This window comes from Corylus avellana, chromosome 6 (assembly GCF_965113065.1).
Source record: "Corylus avellana chromosome 6, dhCorAvel1.hap1.2, whole genome shotgun sequence".
Taxonomy (NCBI): Eukaryota; Viridiplantae; Streptophyta; class Magnoliopsida; order Fagales; family Betulaceae; genus Corylus; species Corylus avellana.
The window spans coordinates 10,276,897-10,299,671 of NC_142495.1; the positions used below are offsets into that span (position 1 = coordinate 10,276,897).

The 22,775-nt window shown below is 36.3% G+C and overlaps 2 protein-coding genes across 4 annotated transcripts; both read right to left on the reverse strand.

The window, feature by feature from the left end:
• Positions 1 to 1,312: 1,312 nt before the first annotated feature.
• LOC132187700 (Alpha/Beta hydrolase fold-containing protein) lies at positions 1,313 to 8,447 on the reverse strand. Of its 3 annotated transcripts, none has more exons than XM_059602097.2 (8): positions 8,364 to 8,447; positions 7,424 to 7,736; positions 6,768 to 6,965; positions 6,224 to 6,496; positions 5,623 to 5,725; positions 5,301 to 5,419; positions 4,383 to 4,559; positions 1,313 to 2,488 (listed from the first exon to the last, which is right to left on the reverse strand). In XM_059602097.2, the coding sequence occupies exons 2-8, from the start codon at positions 7,721 to 7,723 to the stop codon at positions 1,655 to 1,657; spliced, it is 2,004 nt and encodes a 667-aa protein (XP_059458080.1). In that variant the 5' UTR covers positions 7,724 to 7,736; positions 8,364 to 8,447; the 3' UTR covers positions 1,313 to 1,654. The 3 variants fall into 3 exon arrangements, with proteins under 3 accessions (XP_059458080.1, XP_059458079.1, XP_059458081.1); XM_059602096.2 differs by lacking the exon at positions 8,364 to 8,447 and adding an exon at positions 8,296 to 8,343; XM_059602098.1 differs by lacking the exon at positions 8,364 to 8,447 and adding an exon at positions 8,043 to 8,066.
• A 567-nt stretch (positions 8,448 to 9,014) lies between these two features.
• Positions 9,015 to 15,856, reverse strand: LOC132188558 (proteasome subunit alpha type-6). Its single transcript, XM_059603051.1, has 9 exons — positions 15,656 to 15,856; positions 14,665 to 14,759; positions 14,494 to 14,575; positions 13,817 to 13,913; positions 12,471 to 12,529; positions 12,222 to 12,304; positions 10,404 to 10,499; positions 9,488 to 9,547; positions 9,015 to 9,380 (listed from the first exon to the last, which is right to left on the reverse strand). The coding sequence occupies exons 1-9, from the start codon at positions 15,729 to 15,731 to the stop codon at positions 9,288 to 9,290; spliced, it is 741 nt and encodes a 246-aa protein (XP_059459034.1). The 5' UTR covers positions 15,732 to 15,856; the 3' UTR covers positions 9,015 to 9,287.
• Between the last annotated feature and the right edge of the window lie 6,919 nt (positions 15,857 to 22,775).

Here is a 22,775-nt window from a genome sequence, read left to right on the forward strand (position 1 = left end):
TCAAGCACATATAGATGTGTGGTATAGAAACTTCAACACTAAATATAAGGTCTCATTTGGTATGTAGAATAGACTCTTAAAATGAAATGATTATTTCTGTAGAACAATCATTCTTTTGTTTGGTTGCATACCATTTTTAAGAATAGCTACTCTAATAGAATACATATATATATTCATGTATTACACAAATACACTTATGAGTGGCCAGCTACCAATTCTTATTTATATGATAATAGGATTTTTGCTAATGTTCTTTCTCCGTGAATCAAACTTGTTCTTGAACTTTTACGTTTGAATACCTATTTCACCTTGCATTGTGACCTAGTGAGGTGAAGCATTTTTTTTTTATTTTTTATTTTAGATGAATAGAGGTATGCATTCGAGGAATTGCTTGGTTTGAATTTCTTTCAAACTTGCTTGTCTGACGTGACAATTGTTGATTGAATATGACGCGGAGAGGATCCGGTTCCATTGAATTATATGGTGAATCATGTTATGTGCACATGTAAGAAGAAAACTTTATGGGGTAGGAACTCACCTTTTTGCGAGACTCTAGTTAAGTCATGGGAGGAACAATTTTCTTTGGGGGCTTGGGTGGTTCTGCCATGGCAGACCAAAGAATTTTTTTTTTTTTTAAAAAAAAATATATTATGATTATTTGATTTCATTATATATATCGTGTAGTTTAATAATTTTGGTATAATTCATTTTTTTTCTTCTTAATAATAACTATTCTTTTTTCTAATAAAATAATTATTCTGCATACCAAAAGAGCCTCGAATCTTGCTTCGTAGGAAAAACTTTGAAAAGGAGAATAATTCTAATCTGGATGATTAGGAATCTTTACTTTTTACTTGTGGGCTTGCTTTCTGACCCATCATCTAGTCATCTACAGAGCTTTTCAGATTGCAATTTGCAACAACACGAAATAAGTATTACCAGTTGTGTATACTGACGCCTTCATATCACCCTGAAATAATGCTAATAATAATAATAATAATAATTAGCAGGTCCAAATCATGACCTAAAAAGTACACATTCCTCGAGCAGCCACTCAAATTATTATCAAGCACAGCAGCAGCACAAGTGGGTCGACCGTTTTCAGAAAACATTTCATTAAAATTAGTGCAGGGATTTATATCAACGTCTTTGTACGCAGCTGACAACTAAATCCTAGGAACCTCTACAAGGCGATAACTATGATGACGACAAAGCAACCAACACGCTATCCCAAACAAGGCACAACCAAAAAAAAAGAGAACAATAGATACAATCATCAAAACGAAAGTTGCACAAGTAGGTAAATTCACAATGACAGACACAAAATCAACTCAATCAATCAATTGAGAACAAAAGAATGAATTTGACCTCAAAATTCTACTAAATTACACAACTACGATTTTGGTTATACTGTATACATCCCTGGGATGACCTTCCAACATCATTTCCAGAGAAGCCAAAATTGAGTTCGTCCATTTTGTTCCTAGGTTTCAGCAGTTAGGGCATCAAACTGGTGCCTCCCCCATCATAAGCCTTCCCCATTGCAGCAAAGCAATGGACTGATCTTTCTAGGTACCCTGGCTTCAAAATCAATGGGGTAAACAACCAGAATTTTGTGCTTATTAACAACTATTGGTTGAAAGAATCCCTTTTCCTATAAAACTACCTCTCCAGTTTTATGGTCATTAAGGCCTTCTTCCTCCTCAAAATCTTTTATTAGTCTTTCAATTTGCCTTCTATAGACCGGCATGAAATGATCACTAACCATGGTTTGTGACAACCGCAGTTTACTGTACAGTGATCTAGGAGTGAGAAAAATCCCGACCTTAGTCTCTTCTGTATGGCCATTCTCTGAGCCACTGGTGGTAGGGCTACTATCACTTTCACTCTCTGCAACATCACAGGGAAGGGTAACAATATGCATAATCTTCCCTGGAGGGTAGAATCTGTGTACTTCATTTATTTCTCGTGTAGAGCTCTCTGGCTGGTCCTCACTTACCTCTGCAATGGCTGCTGCCTCCTCTTCTCTTATTTCCTTCGCCACATCAGCCTCCTCGCCATCCGTCCTATCATAAAGCCCTTGCTCAAGTTGCTGCCATAATTCAACTTCGGTCATGCGGTCTTCATGACTATTATGGCTAATGAGATCTTCTACACCATTGAGATCAGCAACCCCGTCAACATTTGGACCTATTTCATCAGAATAACATTCCATTTCTGGAGTCCATTCCATTCCTACAGATGAAGATACAGCAACTTCAATGGTTTCAATTGCAGTTGTGGTTGCAGTGTTCTGGGAGGATGACAGAAGATCGTCAGAAGCTTCTATATTGGTAGCAGAAGATTCGGGAAAACTTCCCTCCTCTTTTGAGGTTGCACGAGCAGCTGTGGCCCGATGACGGGGACCCATGCATGACCAAGAAGACAAGCGAAGACCAGGGCGTGTCCATGCTGCGTGAGCCATGCTCTGAGCTGTCTTCATCACAACCTGTACACGCCAGAAATGCAATATACTGGTTAAATGGAATCTTGTATCAAACTTAAACAAATCAAGTAAACTTTGGGTACTCTTGACACAGTAGATAAATCAACCACCAATTATAAAAGAAACAATGACCAGGTCAATAAACTCTGGGTACTCTTGACAAAGTAGATAAATCAACCGCCAATTATAAAAGAAACAACGACCAGGTCAAGAACTGTTTTAGCCAAGTTAATTGTCGCATGACCATTAGTATCTCAGCACTTACCAAGGTGATGCCTAACTTACAAAAAGGCCCAATACATCAGATCAGGCAGGAGAGCAAGGGAGAAAAGATCAACTAATGGCTACTTATTTGAACATTTATGTCCTTGTCCTCACTAAGAACAACAAAAAGAACAAGAAAACCAAGATAACTAATCACCAAAGGAAGAACAAATGCAGTTATCCAAATATACAAAGAATTGAAGAATAAATACTTAATCTCCCCCAATGTCTTCTCCCGACCCACAAAACTTATATCATTCATTTCCCTTCATAAACACCACAAAAGGCACAAATACATCATCTTCTACACAGCAACACTCCAAGTGTTGAGTGTTGCTAGCAATCCACTAATAAGCATACAAGTCGATTACTCTTTTAGGCATATCCCAATACATCCCAAATCAGCTGAAGAAAACATTCTATATGGCACAAGCAACCTCACAATGAAAAAGAAAATGGACTACAGACTCTCCATTCTTTTTACACATACATCACCTATTGACCACAATGACATGCCGCTTCCAAAGAATGTCCATGGTAAAAACCTTTCCTAGGGCCACCAACCAAGAAAAAAGGCCACTCTCAAATGAGCATTAGTCCACCAAACAGTCTTCCAAGAAAAATGAGAGCCAACATTACTACCCATGACTCTGTAGAAGGATTTAACATCAAACAACCCTCTTTTAAAGCGATCCACCACAACTTGTCTTCAACTTCCCGTCTCAATCTAACTAATTACAACGCCCTGAAGAACAAGGCAAAAACATCCACCTCCCAAACATGATCCGCTCTAGCAAAGTTCACATTCCACTCAATGGAACCAACAGAGATCACCAAGTGAGACGCAACAAAAGCATCCTTTCGCAAGCAACACTATATAAATTGGAAAGGCTTCCTTAAGGGCCATATCCCTACACCACAGATGTTGCCAAAAGAAACTAATCTTAGAGCCATCTCTTATTTCAAATCTGGTATAACTTGAAAACTTCTCCCAACCCTCCTAATATTCTTCCATATCCCCACCCCATACGCCCCAAGAGGCTCATCAGAACACCACCCACCCTATGAACTACCAAATTTAGAGTACATCACCACTATCCACCAAGCCTCTCTCTCCTTCCCATAGCGCCCAAGCCATTTTCCTAGTAGAGCACAACTGAAGGTCCGCAAGAACACCACCCACCCTATGAACTACCAAATTTAGAGTACATCAACACTATCCGCCAAGCCTCTCTCTCCTTCCCATAGCGCCCAAGCCATTTTCCTAGTAGAGCACAACTGAAGCTCCGCAAATTCCAAACCCCAACCCTCCCTCCGAGATAGGCGAACAAACCTTATATAACAGCTTACTAGGTGATATTTATATTCTCTGCCTAGCCCACCCAATAAAAATCACGTTGAAGCTTCTCAATACAATTTGCAACACTTGCAAGAAGAGGAAGGAAGGACATGAAGTATGCAAGCAAATTGGAAAGTATGCTCTTAACCCTTCCACCCTTGGACAAATACATCATTTTCCAACTAGCCAACTAACGTTCTATCTTCTCAAATACATCTTCGCAAGCATACACAGGTTGACAGAAGAGGGAGAAGTACACAGGGAAATTGATTGCTATAAAAGAATGGAGTTTACCTGTGTACCGTTGGATACTGGACGCAAAATTGCTCCGGCTCCAGCAACTTTTGCTCTAGCACTAGCAATAGATGGAAGACGAGAACCCAGTGCTGAAGCAGAACGATAGACAGTACTGAGAATTCTTGTATGCTCAATTTGATTCCTCAGATCATTTAGCCAAGCAGAGGCCGTCACCTGTAAAAGGAAATATTTTTGAAATATATATACATAAACATGAAGCATGTAGTTGACAATATGAAATATGACCAAACAACCGAAAGCATACATAATATATCAACAAGTGACACTTACAAATATATAATAGAGACACATGCATATATATATATAGAGAGAGAGAGAGAGAGAGTCAAAGAGAAAGATATCAACAAGTAACAACAGTTTCAAGCATATTAATCTTGTCAAGTAGCACGTAGCCAGACCACCCAAGCCCTGCTGTAGTTTGTGTGAATGTGGATGAGACTTGGATAGAATTTACACGGTGTCATAATCATTTCAAGTGAATAGATAAAATGAAGAGCAAGATAAGTTAGGTTCAGAAAGAGCTACATGGTAGACTTTTAGTTTTTGGATTTTGCTTCATTGTGATATTCTTTTTTGATAAGTTGCTTCATTGTGATATTCTAACCATCATGAGGCAAGAAATCAAGAACGAAGTAGAAATGTATGGAGATTCCAACATACTCAATAAACAGCCTTTATTGGCACAAGCACTGCTACAAGTAGAGTTTAAATTTGTCCTCTACAATTAAAAAGTCCAAGTAATATCACCCTAGTCCCAAACTATTCCATATGACCATCATCAGAATAATATATAAATGCCAATAAGATATGGGAAATCTACCAACAAATCTTCAAATCTCAACTTCTTAAAGGCAAGAAAATATCTGAACAAATTACAGAGCTCAAGAATAGAACCTCAGCACGCAAGTCATCCACCGAAGCAGCTGAGAATGTAGGCACCAAGTCAGCTCCATTTATAACAGAAGTAATAAAAGCATTGCCTGATTCTGCCAATTCCAATGTCATACAAGCAGCTGCATGTAATATATACTTGGTCAGTGCTCTAGGTATGCTAATAAATCAACATACACATTTAGAAAATCTCATTTAACAAACACCATAAAAATATAACACAGGACACGGCAAACATTGTTATAAGTGGGATACAAAGAGAGATCAGAACCTGAAGTTGTTGAAGTAAAATAATATCAGAAAATGGTGTATAGCACCCACAAACCTGGAGCAAAAGTAACACAGATCGTTGTCGAAAATTCTTTCTGCTCTCGCAGTATATATGTCAGAAGTGCTGCAGTGCCTCCACCTAAAGAGTGCCCTACGATCTGTCAGAATCCAAATGAATACATTTCGTAAATATATTTAAAAACTTAATCATTACAGGAAAAAATCCACAAAAAGAGAAACTTTATGAATTTACTTTTTAACGCTTCTAATTTCATGCAGGTACTTGGAACTATTCAAACTTTAGGAGCATAAATACTAAACTGATATAGGTAGCAGGAGCAGAATAAGAGGAAGAAAAAACACCACTAATTCAACAACCAATTTATGGAGCCTCGTATACAAATTGTACAGAAATGTACGATAGATGGAAAAGTTACTATGATTAAACAGGAATATTTGGAGCTAAAAATTTTCAAATGAAACCATATCTACATTAACACATAACAACATTGACTCCTTTGATAGAAATGGAAAGGAGAACGCAAAACTGTTTCATGAACCAATAGCTAAATTAAGCATTTTAGTGTATCTTGTGGCAATGCCCACTAAACAATTTAGAGTAGAAGCATTAGAATAACTACACATCACGGCTTTACCTTAATTTTATAACCAGGATATTGGCCAAGTGCTTTAATAAGACAAGGAGTAGCGAGCTTCGCAATCCATCTAGCAGCTGCAACCATCCCGCAATGCGCATAACCTAAAACCAAATTGCTGACTCCTCCCTCATGCACAACACTGTGATGGAATGGTACAACAGCTCCAGTCGCAGCAGTCAGAGTATCCTTAATACTATGTGTCCCACGAATCAATAAGAGAAAACATTCTGCACGGTGGTCAACTAGAATTGTAAAAGCTGGCTTTAAAATCTGCAGAACAAAAGAATTAAGATAATTCAGACCACCAACGTAAGCAGCATATATCATGCTTAAAAGTTGTAAAAAAGTAAATACTGCCATATCACGGTCGATCTAGCACATAAAAACAATTCGTCCATCCCAAAAACACCCACTGTATTCCATGCTAAAGTGTCGGTGACTATTTAGGTCAATTTGCTTCCCGCCAAAAAAAATAAATAAATAACAGAAGAAGAAGAAAAGGTCGCAAGTATACCAGAATTCAATTTCAAACATGACTTACTCCTGCTTTGGGTTCCTGAAGAAGAACATTCTCTTTGGAATAGCCAGTCTCCTCTAAAAACAAAGGAAATGGCTTTTTTGAAAAATGCCAACATAGGGTCAACAAGTTTAAGAGGTATCTGAGTTCAGCAGTTATATCTGGTCCTTTGAGCAATAAACTGTCTTTACCACCAAATACACTGCCAACATGCAAGTTTCCCTGCAAAGTCGTGAAACAGTCAGAAGCTTGGCCAGATACACAAGTGTCACTGGCAACATTCTATTCAAAGCCATTTTGCCATAAAGAAGGCCATTGTTCCTTATAAACATGACAAGAACTTATTTGGTTACCTTGTAACCCATAAAAAAATTAATAATAATACTACTAAAAGAAAAGTCTTTTACATCACATATTCAGTGCATAATGTCAGCAAATATCAGTGCCTGTCTATATAAACCAACAAAGAAACAGCAATTTGACCTGGACTCATGTTTATATATGTGTGAAAATCCTTTGCATTAAAATTTCAGTACATATTCAAAAACGAATTCCAGCTATCTATTAAGTATATTATGCGAACTAAACTATTCCTTAATGATGCACAGAAAACACATAATTATTTTGTGTGTACCACATTTCAAGTAAAGTAAAGCAACTAAAGCCATCAAGCATCTTACCTGCCTCTTTAGAAGAAAGCTGATCCCAAATGCCAAATCCCCAATGGGCCACTTCCCCAGAGTCTCAGAGTAAGTAAACCTAAGAGTCTCCGACAATGTCGAAATTGTGTCTAACCATGTCGCTGGGGCTTGAATTAGTCTATGCGAAACACGTTCATTAACCAAAGGAGCATGATCAGGCGCATCGCTATCATTTCCATCATCATCCCCATGAGACCTTCTCGATTGTAATTTTTGATTCAAAGTGTAGTACAAAAGAGCAGCTGCACCGGCTGCTGTGGCCATAGTTGCAGTTGCCATGACTATACGATCCCTAAAACAATTAAAAAATGTATTAAACGAGATAATGAAGTCAGTCAAATCAAATTTTCCAAAACTGTACTCAATGTCCAATTCCTAATTTAAACCAATAGGTATTTTATATGAAGCCCTTCAACTTCAATTCATTCTTCAATGACTTACAAACCCAAAATTCTAAACCGTATGTAATGTCTGGAAATGCAATAGTTCCATACATAGAGGGAAAAAAAAAAAAAAATCACTTTTATCAAAATCTAATTCTCTGCTTGGTTGCCGAAAAAACTCGGGAAGAAAAGACGAATAAAATGGAATTCTGTACCTTAATTTTAAGATAGTTTTGATTTTCGAGATAATAAAAACCTATAAATTTGTGAGAGCACGCACATTTCAGGGGCTCCTCCTTTCCAACATATTCACAGCAACCAAACAGAACTGTAGGAAAAAAATCGATTCGATCTCCAACGAGAAAAAAAAACACACAAACCTTTGACATCCCAAACACAATTCACGGCATAAAAAAACAGAAAGAAATCTTAAAAAAATGATCGAATCGAAGGCAAAGAATTGGAAACCTGAAAGGCATGGCCAAGGGTCGAACACAGAAACCCTAAAAATCTGAGAGAGAATTAAGGAGACAAACCTTAAAAGCTTTTGATTTTCGAAGTATTTTGAATTTTTTATCTTCGTCGCTAAGGCATCAAAAGAGCATATGTCCCCCTCTCTCTCTCTCTCTCTCTCTCGATGTGAGATTACCCTTTTCCTTCTTTCTTTCTTTCTTTTTTTCTTCGGGGTTAAAATGATTTCGAAAGAAGAAAAACGCATACTCCTGCCTTTTATATTGGTAGACACGTGGCGGTCGGATAAGGATACGCTGTTGCAACCGACCGAAACTGAAACCGGTTGAGGTTTGTCAACGCAAGAGATTTAAAGAAATCTGTTTTTAAAATTGAAAAAACAAATTAAAAACAAATTAAAAAAACAAGAGAACGCGCTATCACATCTAGAAACATAGGATGTCACCTGTACACCAGTAAAACCTGCCTAGGTTGGGTCACGTGGGGCCCCTGGGCATGCATGGAAAGCACGTGATTAATTACGTGGGTGGTTAATTAGCTATCGGATATGATTGTTTTTCGCATTAATCATTTGATTCGATTTCAGTGGCAAATAGCTCTCATAAACCCTCCCTTTTAGTGCGAGGAAAGGCGATTAATGATGAGGATTAAATCACTAATCCAACAAGAAAGGTAAACCAGATGCAAGTTGTTGGCATCGATAAGGACCCAATAACTTAATGTCCCATCGTATCATACCATAATTATCATTACATATTTAGATGTGGTGAGGGTTGAGGAACAATTTGGTGGGCTGTTCGATTCAAACACAAATTATGAGAGCATAATGTCGGATCAGTAAATCAGAATACAACAAAGTCTTGAGCTCAGCCAAAATCCTTTTGAGCACATGTTTCATGATCTTAAATAACATCAAATGAGAAAAAAGCATCATCCTGCAGTAAATCAATCTAGGTATTGTTTCGGATGGATTCGGCTATTGCTCCGTCTCAGTCACGCTCACTTATGGCAGTCAGGTGCTCGTCGATCTCCTCCATCGACAAAACTCTAAAGACCGGGTTCTCCTTCCCCACCACTCCAACCTATTAAGAATTAAAAAGTTCATCAAAATAATGGTCATAATCCTCATCAAGAGTTCAAGGAAGCCCTATCCAACTATAGGGCTAGTAATGGTCTGGATATTCAGTACCTCAATCTCATTGGCTTTGAAATCCTCCTGTAGAACTGATTGCAGGGCTGAAATTGCAGTCTATAAATGAAATCAACAGGCCACATTAGATGTAGAAATAAGAATCAGCCGTCAAAAACATTAACATGTCAGTGTTTGCCAAAGGATCATAAAATTATTAAGAAAGAATTCTGCCCAAATTATTAAGGGATAACATTTTTCACAAAATTGTTATAGCATAAAGATTGCTAATAACCCATTTTCCAAAAGTAAAATGCTTTTTTACTAACTAAAGACGAAAAAAAAAAAAAAAAAAAGACTATTCTATTGCACCTTTCACAATTAAGAATGTAAGAATTCAAATCTGTGTAGGAAAGTTTCTCGTGAAAGAAAATATGGAATTTCAAATCAATTTATGATAAGGCTTCTGCTAATAATCGAATTAATTGCACCAACCTGTAATTCATGTCATTACCAACCTGAATAAAACAGGTGACCATTAAAAAAAAATGGGCACTAATTGGGATCCATGGAAAGGCACCATCTTTGATACCCAATTTGACTCTCAAAATGGAAGGGAGAGAAAAACACATGGAATGGTGTTTGAGTCATCTTGAGGGTGTTTGGCAAACAACAACCACCCCCACGACACTGATCATAGTTTAAAAAATTAAGAAACAAAATAATGATTGGTATAGGAAAATGAAAAAGTGGTATTGGAAAGTGGAAAAATTTTGTTTTGTAGTGATTTTTTTTATTTGAATAATAATAAAAAATAAATAATGTGATATAAAAAGTGAATGATGTGATATAAAAGTGAGAATGTTTTTATGTTGATTTTTTTGAAAAAAATGAAGTGAATAGTGTGGTGGAATGTGTGTAGTTTAACCCTTATGATTAAAAGTCCTGATCATTAAAAAAAAGACACCACATTTACCTGCACTGTCTCCTCGTAGGTAAATGCAGGATCATTCTTCATTTTCTTCTCCAAGAAATTAATTGCCTCCTGCTCTTTCAATCCAGCACTTGTGGCCTAAACAAAGTATATCATGAGGAACTCACAGGACAGAAATTCAATCGCATGCTAATGATGAACAAAGAAAAGATGAATCGTAAGTCCAATTGAAACAACATTCATTGATGCTCCTACAAGGCCATAAATAACATGGTGCAGGGAAGAGCAAGGAAAGACACTCATCACGGTAATTATAAAACTGTACAAGTGAACATCACAAGATCAACACTCTCTTCAATCATTTTAAGGTCAGGTTAATTATAAGCTGATCTAGATATTTTAACAGCAAGAACAACAAGATTCCATTATATAGATAGATTACATATGTAATTATGCAATTTATAAGTGCTCCGCTCCCTGAACACTACTCATCTTTTTTATGATAACCCGTTATATAAACCATCAGTCAACAAGACATTTAGTTATTATCATTTATGTAAATTTACTGAATACAAATAAAAATGAAGATTGAAGGCAAAAACAGTTGACGAAAGTGATAACAAAATAACTGAATATGAGAATAACTTCTATAAGGACCTGGCATAAACCAGGTCCTTTGTGCCCTCCAATAACATCCAGCCAAGTCAGCTTGTAACACCAAAACTCATTAGGACAAAAACACATGATTGTTTCTATTCTCTAAGAGAAACCCACCATCTACAGAGCTCAAGAGAATCAACGCCAGCCCCCCATTCCCCCTCCTTCTTAGGTTTATTTTGGGGAATGATTCGACACAATTAGGGTTGTTTGACTCATTGCAGAGATGGCTTGCGACAATGGTGGATTTGAAGATTTCGTTTAGGCCCGTAGGAGAGGAATTGCAGTTTCTTATGGAGGGGTTCTGGAAGCAATTGGTGATAATTGTGGAGTTAAAATCTGGAGGTGGTTGTAAGTTGGCAAGGTCTTCCAACCCTGATGCTGAGAGTATAATAGGCGATATGGAGAAGATGTCTCAAAATTTTTTTTTATCTCCCTCACCTTTTGTTCTCTGTTTTCAAGATGCAAGGAGTGAATGAAGATGAAATTCAAAAACTATTTTCCAGCAAAAAAAATTTCTGCCCCATTCTCCTTCTTCTTTGTGCAAAAAATTCCTTTCAGTTCTTGGTGTAAAATACATAAAAAAAACTAAAAAAGAAAAAATAAAAAGAAAAACAAAAAAACAAACAGAAGAACACTACTTATCAGTCTGGCTTTTGCAATGAAGAATGAGACTGGTACAATTATTATTGCTATGGCTGACAAAGAAGAAAAAGAAGGGGAATGGAGAGAATAGAAGAAATTATCTAGTGTTTTCGTCATAATGGATTTTGGTGTTACTAGCTGACTTGGCTGCCTTATAGAAGTTATTCTTGACAGAATATCTATCGCCTTCAATATAGTCCACAGCTAGCATACAGCCATAAACTATGGACACATATGATCCTTCATATTATTTCATTTGGATACATACAATATCCTAGTCGTCAGGTTGGAGATAGTTCCAGCATTATAGAAATTGTATTAGTACGCCAGGAATGCGATGCAGAAATAATTATGTCTGTTAGGTATATCCCTGATAAAGAACGTAGTAAAAAAGTAATCAGAGGTGATTGCTGGTGTAAAACTTAGGTGGACAGAGTTGGAAAGTTCACGTGCTGTTCCATAAATCTTTGGCATAATTTTTTCTCATGTTGAGCAATGCAAGAACAAACACCCTCAGAGAGGGAATGAAAATTTTTCTAGGATAAGTTTTGCCAATACCTTGTGACCAAAGAAATGGCCTGCTGGGTCACATTTGAAGAGTCGAGGTCCAAATTCATCATCAATACCCAAAACCATAGCAACTTCCAAAAGCAAAGAAATGAAATCACAGAAGGGATAAAAAAATCAGTAACAAAGCTCATATATGTTTAACAAATCCATTGCTGAAAAAGGAATACTAAGTTTAATTAACACATAATGGCGGGAGAGGAGAATCTTTGACAACTATGGAAAAGACAAGAAACAAACCTACTCCAAGCGGTCTCATATAAGCATGTTGAGTATAGACTTGTGATTTGTCAGCAATCCTGAAATGCAAACAATTCCAAAACATTAGTTAAACTAACTTTGAACTTGCATTTTTTTTTCTGGGCTAACTTCGACCTTACATAGAATGACATACAATCTTCTGATTACAATGTTATGAACATACGCAAATGTTTATTAAGGGAAAAATGGAAAGAACACAAGAGTTTACACATACTCAATAATTTGAAGAAGCATAAGTATTGACATATTTACGAATCGGTGTTTGTCACATACAGTGGCATGCCATCTATGAAGAATTTGATGTCCTGGACTAACAAATACTATCAGTGAAACTCCTTCTGGATGCTGCTATGAGCACTCGTGTATTGTCCCCAAGACCTCGATAATAAATCCATTATGGTCCGAGTCTAACATTTGAATGAAACTCCTTCTGGATGCTGCTATGAGTACTCTTGTGTATTGTCCCCAAGACCTCGAGTAATAAATCCATTATGGTCTGAGTCTAACAATTGAATGAACAAGCATCTTCTTAATCAAGAAGGTGAAGCTTATTGACTCCAAAAGGGTGCAATAACTATGCTTTCTAGTGTATTGCATAAATCTAAGAGAAAAATATCCCTGGCCACGGGAGCTGCAAAATTTACCTAACATCAAGGTTCCTGAATTCAGGAAGAGTCTGAAAACAGAACACTGTGTTCTTGTGTAATCCACAATTCATCATCCTCATCTTCTACTTTTCGTATCTTATTTGACCTAAATGTGGGTATCAAGGTGGGCTACGTTAAATTAAACCTAGGAAACAGGACTATATATCCTAGGAAAGAGAACAAACTACACATTTAATTCAACCTAAATATGAAAGAAACAATATCATTGGACAATCTAATATTCTTTGAGTTCCATTTTTCTTTTCTATATTAGGAGCATATCTGCTAAACAAGATAACAAACTATGAATTTATTTAAACCCAATAATAAAGTGCACATACTTTACATGAGAGAGAGCAATAAAAACAAGTAATGCACAGATATCCACATAATAAAAGACAAAAAGGAGTTATATGATACGAAACCAGCAATTCCTCTTTTCCAGTCAAATGCACAAACATGAGTTCACTATATTGCTAATCTATTTGAAGGAAAAGCAACAATTTTTAATTGTTCCGCTCAAAAAATGGGGTTTTTTTGGCGAAGATGGCTGAAACTAATTTTTTTTAACTCAAAACATATAGCAAGAATAGTTTAGTAGTTGATTAACTAAAAATAAATTGCAAGTTACATAATTAAAGGGTACCCAAATTGGACAGCGAAAGAATAAGGATATACCATTTTGCCAATACATCCACAGGCATCTCATATCCATATCTGAAGCGAAACTCAGCTGCTTCATTTCTCGCTTGTTGAACCAAGGTCCTTGCATCAGCTGGAAAATAGCATGCCAAAATTATCCAAGTTCTACGCATTTAAAAGAGCACTGAATAGAAAATCACATCTTCATATTGTAACCATAGAGGAAGAAGCATATGTGAACTTGGGACCAATAACAATATGGACGATTAAATTACACTCTCTAAAAACAACACATTTGTGTAATTGATGTTCCATCAACTTAAATTCTAGTCCAGATGTGCTGGCAGACTTCCATATACGGATCTTCATCATGTGAAAAAATAAAAATAATAAAAGTTCCATGGACTTTTGTCGTGCAACATGTTACATAATTATGTACAAGGTGCGCTTGCATCAACAGTACAAGTGGAACATATCATCCCTGCTCGGTTTTAATAACAGTAATATTTACTAAAAGCTAACATTCTAGTTTCAAATCAGAAGAGTAAATGTGGGACACATACTTGATAACAGCAGACTACATGCTCAGACATGTTACCATCTTTAACATTTTCAATAACCAAATTTGCAAATTTGATGCAGACAGGCTGTTTTAAGTTTGATCTTTCTTAAAACTAAAATAAAAAGGCTTAGATAGAAACTTGCTGCCTCACCTGTCATGCCAGTTGCCAACAACCCAAGATACTTTGTGATGGGGAAAAGATGTGAGACACTTGTCTGATCCAAAAGCTTGTCCTATTTCAAATTTTATGATTTATACAACCCAAGTCAATTCAAACTGTAGGTAAAACGAATTTTCAGCATGACAAGCAACTGATACTCACCGGGACCTTCTTCTGGGTCACAACACAAACTGAATCCTTTCCTCGTACACCAATAGAGGTGATTCCAGCAGCCTTAACAGCCTTAAAAGCATACTCTGTTCATTCATTTATACCCAAACATATTAGATATCACAGACTAAAAAGACATATTAGCAAATACATTTACTCATTTCAAGCCTGCAGTTTCTGAAGTACTACAGTTTAGATCTTAAACCCCATAAGGTGCCAAGAAAATGTACAAAAAATGACACTTCTGTAATTAAGAAAACAAAGACATTCACACCTCTAAGACTGATGCTACTACTTTAAATTAGTATAACTGGGTGTTTCTTATATCAATAAGCAAAATGAGACTAAAAAGATATTTCTTTCTTTTCATATTTATCAGATGTCACAGCGACCAAACAAAGGGTCAAGTTAGACCATCAAAGGGATTTTTAATTCAATGATTTTCTTTGAGCTACAGGAACTGTGATTTAAGTTTTTGAATAACTAAAACTAGATTCAAAATCCGGACTCTCCCGTACAGCCAATAAGGGTCATAGTAAATTTATTCCTAGTTCCACGACTCTGAAACCAAGCTCAGTTGAACTATCATCGCAGGTAAATTGCTTAAGTTATGTCTTTCAAAATTTGAGTAATTAAAATAAGGTTCAAGATCGTGATTTCTCGTTGTTTTCCTCGGATTTCTCGGCAACCAACCAAAGGGCGAAATAAACCACCATAAATACTAATTGGGTTTGTAATCAATGGCCCTGAAAACCCAAAAAAAGCTCCGCTAATGTGTTCCTTTGATATTACATACCTAACTGCGACAAATATTACCACAAATCACAATTCATTTCAACGACCAATCCTACATCTACATAACCGATCAAAAATGGCATTCAGAAATTCAAAAATGGATTTCTGGGAACATCAATGAAGGTGCTGCGTGTGATTGAAATACATCTAAAGGGGTAAAAGAGATATTTCACCACATAGCACATACCCACTTGAAAGAGGCGGCCTTCGGGAGAGAAAATCGTGATGTGGCGGTCGTAGCCACCTCCGCTTCCACGACTCATTGCTTTTGACTTGTTTGGATTTGCTCTGAACTGATTCGGGTTTTGAGGGTTTCTTTCTGCGTACTGAGATGGCGAAGATGCAAGAAAGAAAAATAAACACCCAAGGCTTTTCTTTCTTCCCAAGCACACTCAAAAGTTGAAAATAAAAGGTTTCTGCACAGCCAAAAACGATGTCGTTTGCTAGTGCTTAGTTAATTGGCAATGGGCCGCTACTTTTTCCTCTCTGTTTTTTTGAGGTAATTGGGCCGGCTATCGTTGCTTTCTAGGAATAGGATTTAACGAAGGTGATCTATTTTATATATCTAGATTTAATAATTTATATAGTGTTTTGTTATATTATATTATTTAAAAATTTTAAAACAAATGTAATAATAGGTGATAATATATAGTCCATTAAATTTTTAAATTTTAAGGAAAATGAATGAAAATGAACTTAAAGGTTTTTAAGATCTGCTAAGGGTCCGTGTGAGTTTGCAATTTCAAAAAGTACTATTTAAAAATAACAATTTTAAAATGTACAATTTAAAAACTTAAATTTAACCTTTAAAATTGCAGTTTAACCTTTAAAATTGTACATTTTTTAAAAAAATCTTCTTACCTGAAATTTGAAAACGCAAATTTTTTGCATTTTCACATTGTAATTTTTTAAAAGCACAATTCCAAATAATTCATTTTCTGCGATGTACTTTAAAATTACATTTTTTGTTTATAAAACCATAATGTCAAACTCACTCTAAAAACAACAATTTAGTTTTACAGTCAAATTCCATCAAAACATTTGACAGATTTCATTAAGTGCCACGTCAGCGCCAATAAAATAACGACATGTGTCACTCTTAATAAAAAAAATTTATACAACATTGTATTATGTAAAAAAATTAAAATAATGTAATAATAAGTGATAATATATACTCTATTAAATTTGTAAATTTAATATGAATTATGAAATAATATGAGATTCCGATCCAGGCTTTTGGGTTTATTTTGTTGTTTCTTGAAGGCCCGCCACTAAAAGATATGGGCTGCACACTAAAAAAGAGACCAATCCGGCATTCCTTTGTGCCGTTGTGCGAGTAGACTTGATTTCAACCCTTTTGCTTGATGCAATGCAAGATGAGACATTTCTAGCCAAATTGATTGATCCATAATTTTTTTCTTTTTTTTTGGAAATTTTTTCTTAAATCATATGTTTAACACTAATATATTATATATTCTACTTAAGAGTGCGTTTAGGATTACGATTTCGCAAGAATAATCTGCGTTTATAAAAGATATTGCAAAACGTAAGGCGCTTGCTATTGCGATTTAAAAGGCACTTAATTTAAAATAGAAAAAAAAAATATGCGATTTCAATAAGCAGGCTAGGGGTGCTTATTTGAAAAAGTGCGAATTTAAACCAAAATCATAAATTTGCATAACAAATATTTAATAAAAAAGTACTTTTTAACATATTTTACTAAACGCTTTTACGATTTTAAAAAGTAGCGATTTCAAAAACACTACTTTTAAAATCGCACTTATTAAAACCGCAATCCCAAACAGTTCCTAAATAAAATTTGGATAATTTTAGTTGAGGATTGCCCGCCATCTTTTTGCTTGATGTCACGGCCAAAGACACATTTTCAGCCAATTTAATTGATATCAAGGGTTTTTTTTTTTGTTAAGGTTTTTGGTACCATGGACAAAATTGTAAAAATAATTATGGATTGTTACCATCAAATCAGCATAGTAGAATAGTAATAGGATAATGATGTTGTATATAGCATTACTCTATCAAGATTATGGTTACAGATATACCATATGGCAGATAGTTATCACTTGAGATACATGTGATAATATATTATTATTATAATGCATCGACATGATTTTCTACCTTACTACCTATCAAAAATCCTATTGCATGATGATGCATGTGATTTTTCATATTTGGATAAAGATTGAGTTCGTAGACTTACGCTTTATTTTTTTTCATGTGTAAAACATCTTTATTTTACAGGTAGCCAATCTTTAAAAAATGGTTCATGTGGTCTATGCAGAAGGATTTTGATGGATGACTCGGCTTTATAAATCTTTGTAGACAACTCTTATATTTAATATGTAACATTTTGGAGTTTTTGGATTTGGTTCCAAGCCTATGACCGAAACGGTTGATGTTGATTTTTATGGTTATAATATGATGCTTTAAGTTATCTTGTTTTTGTTTTTGTTTTTTTTTTTTTTTTAATGTATTATCTCATCGCATTACTGTGGGCAAAATTTCTCAAAAAATTGGCTAAAATTCGATGATCAAAATGGTGTTCAAAGTGCCAAAACCACATGGGCATCTAAACGGGATTCATAGCTGTCATGACGGACATCAGTGTCGCAAAGTGTTTCTTCAATTCGAGAGCTTTGTCTGCAAGCCCGTCTGCAAGGTGTCCGGACGAGATAAATGAACAAGAAAACCTGAGCGTCTCATCTGCAACCTCGTCTGCAAGCCATCTGGACGCGCCTCACCAAGAGACGCTATGAAGCGATGTTGCCCTATCCCCGTCCGAACAGCCTTGTGTAAAAGTAAGATTTGGCAGTGTTATTTTGTGCCGTCCAGAAGAGTCTTGTCTCCGTCCGGACACCACGTACCTATTAATGTTTTAAGTCAATGTAAACTGTGTGCTGGGTGTAGGGTTCAATGGGCTATTATAAATACATCTTTATAGAGAGAGAGATGTACGAATTTCCACCAGAGAGTTCGTGAGAGGTTGTGCTAAGAGAGAGTTTATGTTGTAAGCTAAGTCATCCCACTTAGAGTATTTGTTGGTTTGAATTGTGTGCTTCATTGAGAAGTCTATCAAAAGGGTTCGATAAAGGAGAATCATGTGTGAAGAAGATTGTGAGCAATGAGATGAGTTGGAGGCTTGTCGATCTTACAGAGCCAAGGACTTGCAAAGGGTTTTAAGTGTTCCCCATGTCTGTAATTTCGGAATCTTTTTTTATAATGATTTCCTGGGTTTGACTATCTTGGAGATGTTTTACTTTTAGAACGATTTCTAAAAGATTTCCTCTTCATTACCAAAATCATTGTGTCTGGTTGATTTACTGTTTTGATTATTTTGGTGATTGATTGTTTATAGATTGCTATCTGTTAATTTCGCATATTGTGTGATATACACCTGCATAGCGTTTTTCAATTAGTATCAGAGCGGGTTCACTCTTTGAAGGATTAAATTCTTGAGTGTGATCTTTGTTTTATGTTTAAGATGTCTCAAATCCTTAACACTATGCCTAATTTTGATGGATCAAATTATGGCTATTGAAAGTTCCGTATGAGATTTTTCTTAAAATCCATAGATGTTTGGTTTGTCATTGAATCAAGATTTAAAGCTCTAGATAAGCTGACAGTCGAATGGTCTAATGTTGAAAAACAAACTTGTATGGTGAATGACAAAGCTATGAATTCTCTATGCTTGGCAATTTCACAAACTGAGTTCTCTAGAATTTCAAATTGTGATAGTGCCAAAGATGCATGAGAGATCCTAGAAACTACTTATGAAGGAACTAATCTTGTCGAAGCTTCAAAACTTCAAATGTTAGTTTCTCAGTTTGAGGATATTAAAATGTTAGAGGATGAGACATTCAATGAGTTTTTTTGGTAAACTTAGTGAAATTAGAAATTCCATGATAAATCTAGGAAAGAAAGTTTCTGACACTAAACTGATTAGAAAGGTTATGAGATCGCTTCCTAAAAGATTCAGAATGTAGGTAACTGTTATTGAGTTATGCACTGATCTTAAAACCATGCGAACAGAAGAGTTAGTTGGTGTCCTTTAGACTTATGAGTTTTCTTTGCCGCAACCTAGGAAAAATAAGGATCTTGCCCTTAGAACTCTTAGGAAGAACTCTGATGAGTTATCTGATGAGGAATCACCAGATGATGAAGAACTTGTCTTGATAGCTAAAAGGTTTTATAGGAATGAACATAGAATTTTCAAGAGATTTGGAAAACAAAAAGAAAGTACTTAGGAGAGAAATCAAAGAGACCCACGTGGTCCAAAATGTTATGAGTGTTCTGGCTATGGTCATATGCGCAAGGATTGTGCTAATCTCAAGAGTAATAAGCCAAGAGACCAAAAAGCCTTCAATATTACCTCGAGTGACACTGATGAGGAAGTCCTAGATGAAAATGCTAATTATTTCGCGTTTGTTGTGTCTTATGATTCTGATGATTCTAAACAATCAGATGTACAGTCTGCATATAAATTTTTTCCATCAAATTGTCGAAGGAGTTTTGAAGATCACTTACCCTCACGTGGTCCAAAATGTTATGAGTGTTCTGGCTATGGTCATGTGTGTAAGGATTGTGCTAATTTCAAGAGTAATAAGCCAAGAGACCAAAAAGCCTTCAATATTACCTTGAGTGACACCGATGAGGAAGTCCTAGATGAAAATGCTAATTATTTAGCGTTTACTGTGTCTTATGATTCTAACAATTCTAAACAATCAGATATACAGTCTACATCTGATAATGAATCAAAAAGGGTAAGTGATCTTCAAAACACCTTTGACAATTTGATGGAAAAATTTTCTATGCTTAGAAATACAAATTTGAAAATTGTTAAGGATGTTAAGAATCTTGAGCTTGAAAGGGATAATTTGTTGAAATCCTTGAGTGATTCACACGCTATTTGCAATACTCTGAAATTTGAAAACCATGTGTTAATTGCTAAGAATAAATCCCTTCAAAATGATCTAGATGAATCTAGAAATCACTTGAGTAAATTCTCTAGTGAAAAGCTTAATAAAATGCTACATGTTCAAAAGCTTTCTAGTGACAGATCTGGTTTAGGATTTGATAAAACTGCTCATATGTCTTCTAATTTTGTTTCTACTTCAAAAACTGTATTTGTTAAACTTGTGAAAGTAGAAGAAGTTTCTGTTAATGGACATCAAGCAGCTGCTCAGACTCTACAAGGTCAGAAAGGTAAGAAAATTTTGGTTAAGCCTCATACATCTTACTTTAAGCCTAGAGTCGTACATCCTCCTAGGAAATTACCTTCTCAAAGGTTTGTCCCTACATGTCATCAATGTGGAAAAATTGGTCACATTCAACCCAACTGTTTTAATTTGAAACCTCATGTGTATAAAAATGAAAATTCCTTTTCTAGGAAAGATTTTGAGGGTTTGGTCATGATGATGAAAGGAGTGCTATCTAGGTTAGATGAGTTCAAAAAAAGTCATAAACCTAGACCTAAGATCACTCAAGTGTGAGTTAGGAATGATTATACTATTCACCATTTGAGGGGGAGTGGTAGTGATCTAACCTTATGTTAAGTGAGTCAATTGATGGTGTACAGGACGATCACACTATTATTAGTGTGGTCATCACCACACCAGATCATGTAGATTTTACAGGAAGGTAAAATTACTTCCAAGTAGAGGTAGCAGGTCAAGAGTAGTAACTCTTGACCAAGAGTTGTATTGGGACTCTATAAATAGAGTCTCATGAGAATGCAGAATCATTATTCTATTTTTCACGTGAAATCTTAGTTTAGTTTTCTCATGTTTTTTCTGCATTCTAAACACTCTTATTCTCCACCGAATTTCCACCCTAACGGGAGAAATCCTTTCTGAAAAATTTACAAAGATCCCATAATTAAGAATCTTACAGTGGTATCAGAGCACAATAATATGGAAGAACAAGAGAAGATTGAAGAACCAGAAGAAACAATTGAAGATCCTCAACAACTTTTGTCTGAAATTTACCAGACAAGTCATCGGTTTAGCCTCTTTTGTGGCTTTCTACAATTTGCATCAATCATTGCAAAAGCCAGAGGAAAAACCCTTTATCATCACAGTCGGTGGATTACATTATACCAGTAATATTGGTGCTTTAAGGAGAACTTATTTTTTAGAACAAAAATATTGGAGAAAATTTCTTAGTCTTCCTTTACATGATTCTGAGAAAATTTTTCCCCAAAAATTTACTCCTGAAGTTTCTGATAATGCCTCTCCATCTGCGAATTTTGCTTCGGGAAACTGTGAGAAAAAAAAAGAAAAAGAAAATTCGTGTGTGTCTTCATCTGACGATTACTTCACATATCCTGCTCCGTGGGAAGAAGAAGAAACAAAAGAAGAAGATCCACACGAAGACCCAGAAGAAAATCCAGAAGCCAAAAACTCAGATCACAAAGCAGAGGAAGAAAATTCGAAAAAGAGAGGATATATGGAGGAAGAAGACGACGGGTTGAGGAAAACTGTCAATTCCCCAACCCCAGACGACGCCGTTTCACAAAGTGAGGAAGCCCCTGCATCAAATGACATCGTCCAGCAGCCTTAGGTAACTGTTTTCAGTTTCTTTTCAAACGACGCCGTTCTGGAAAACCAGAACGACGCCGTTTCGCGCCTCCTCAAATAGGCTCCTTTTAGCACCTGTTATCAAGACGACACCATTCCAGTAAAGAGGAACGACGCCATTTCAGAACCGGATCGGGTCGACTAACCCGCTCCGCGTCTTCTGGAGCACGCCCGAAAGACTGCACTAGACCCGCTTCGCCAATCGTTTCACTCCGGCCCAAAGTGGAAATACACGGTCCGAAAGTCCGTGTTGCGAGCCCAAGCCCAGATCAAGAAAAACCGAAAACCCCTAAACACTGATGCCCGACCCGCTGAATCTCAATCCATTGCATCATAATCCGACCCGCTAAAGCCTAACCCGCCTGTCCGCCCGTATCCAAAATCCGACCTGGGATTTAACCCGCGTTTCAACCCGTGGTTCAGGCAATCCTGTTTCACCAAACCCAGTTTCAGCAGACCCAGTTCATCAGACCCGGTTCAGGGGAATTTCAGTAATTTCAACCATTCTGGCTCGTTTCGGCCCCGATTTCGTTCATTTAAAAACCATTGGAAACCTGAGTCGAAGGGCTATTGTGACGTCCCACATCGCCTAGATATGGAGATGAGGATGTGCTTAGATGTATACTACACCCTTAATGACAACAATGCGTTTTAAAGCCGTGATGGTCATGATCCCATCAGAACTTCGCAGTTAAGCGTGCTTCTGCTGGAGTA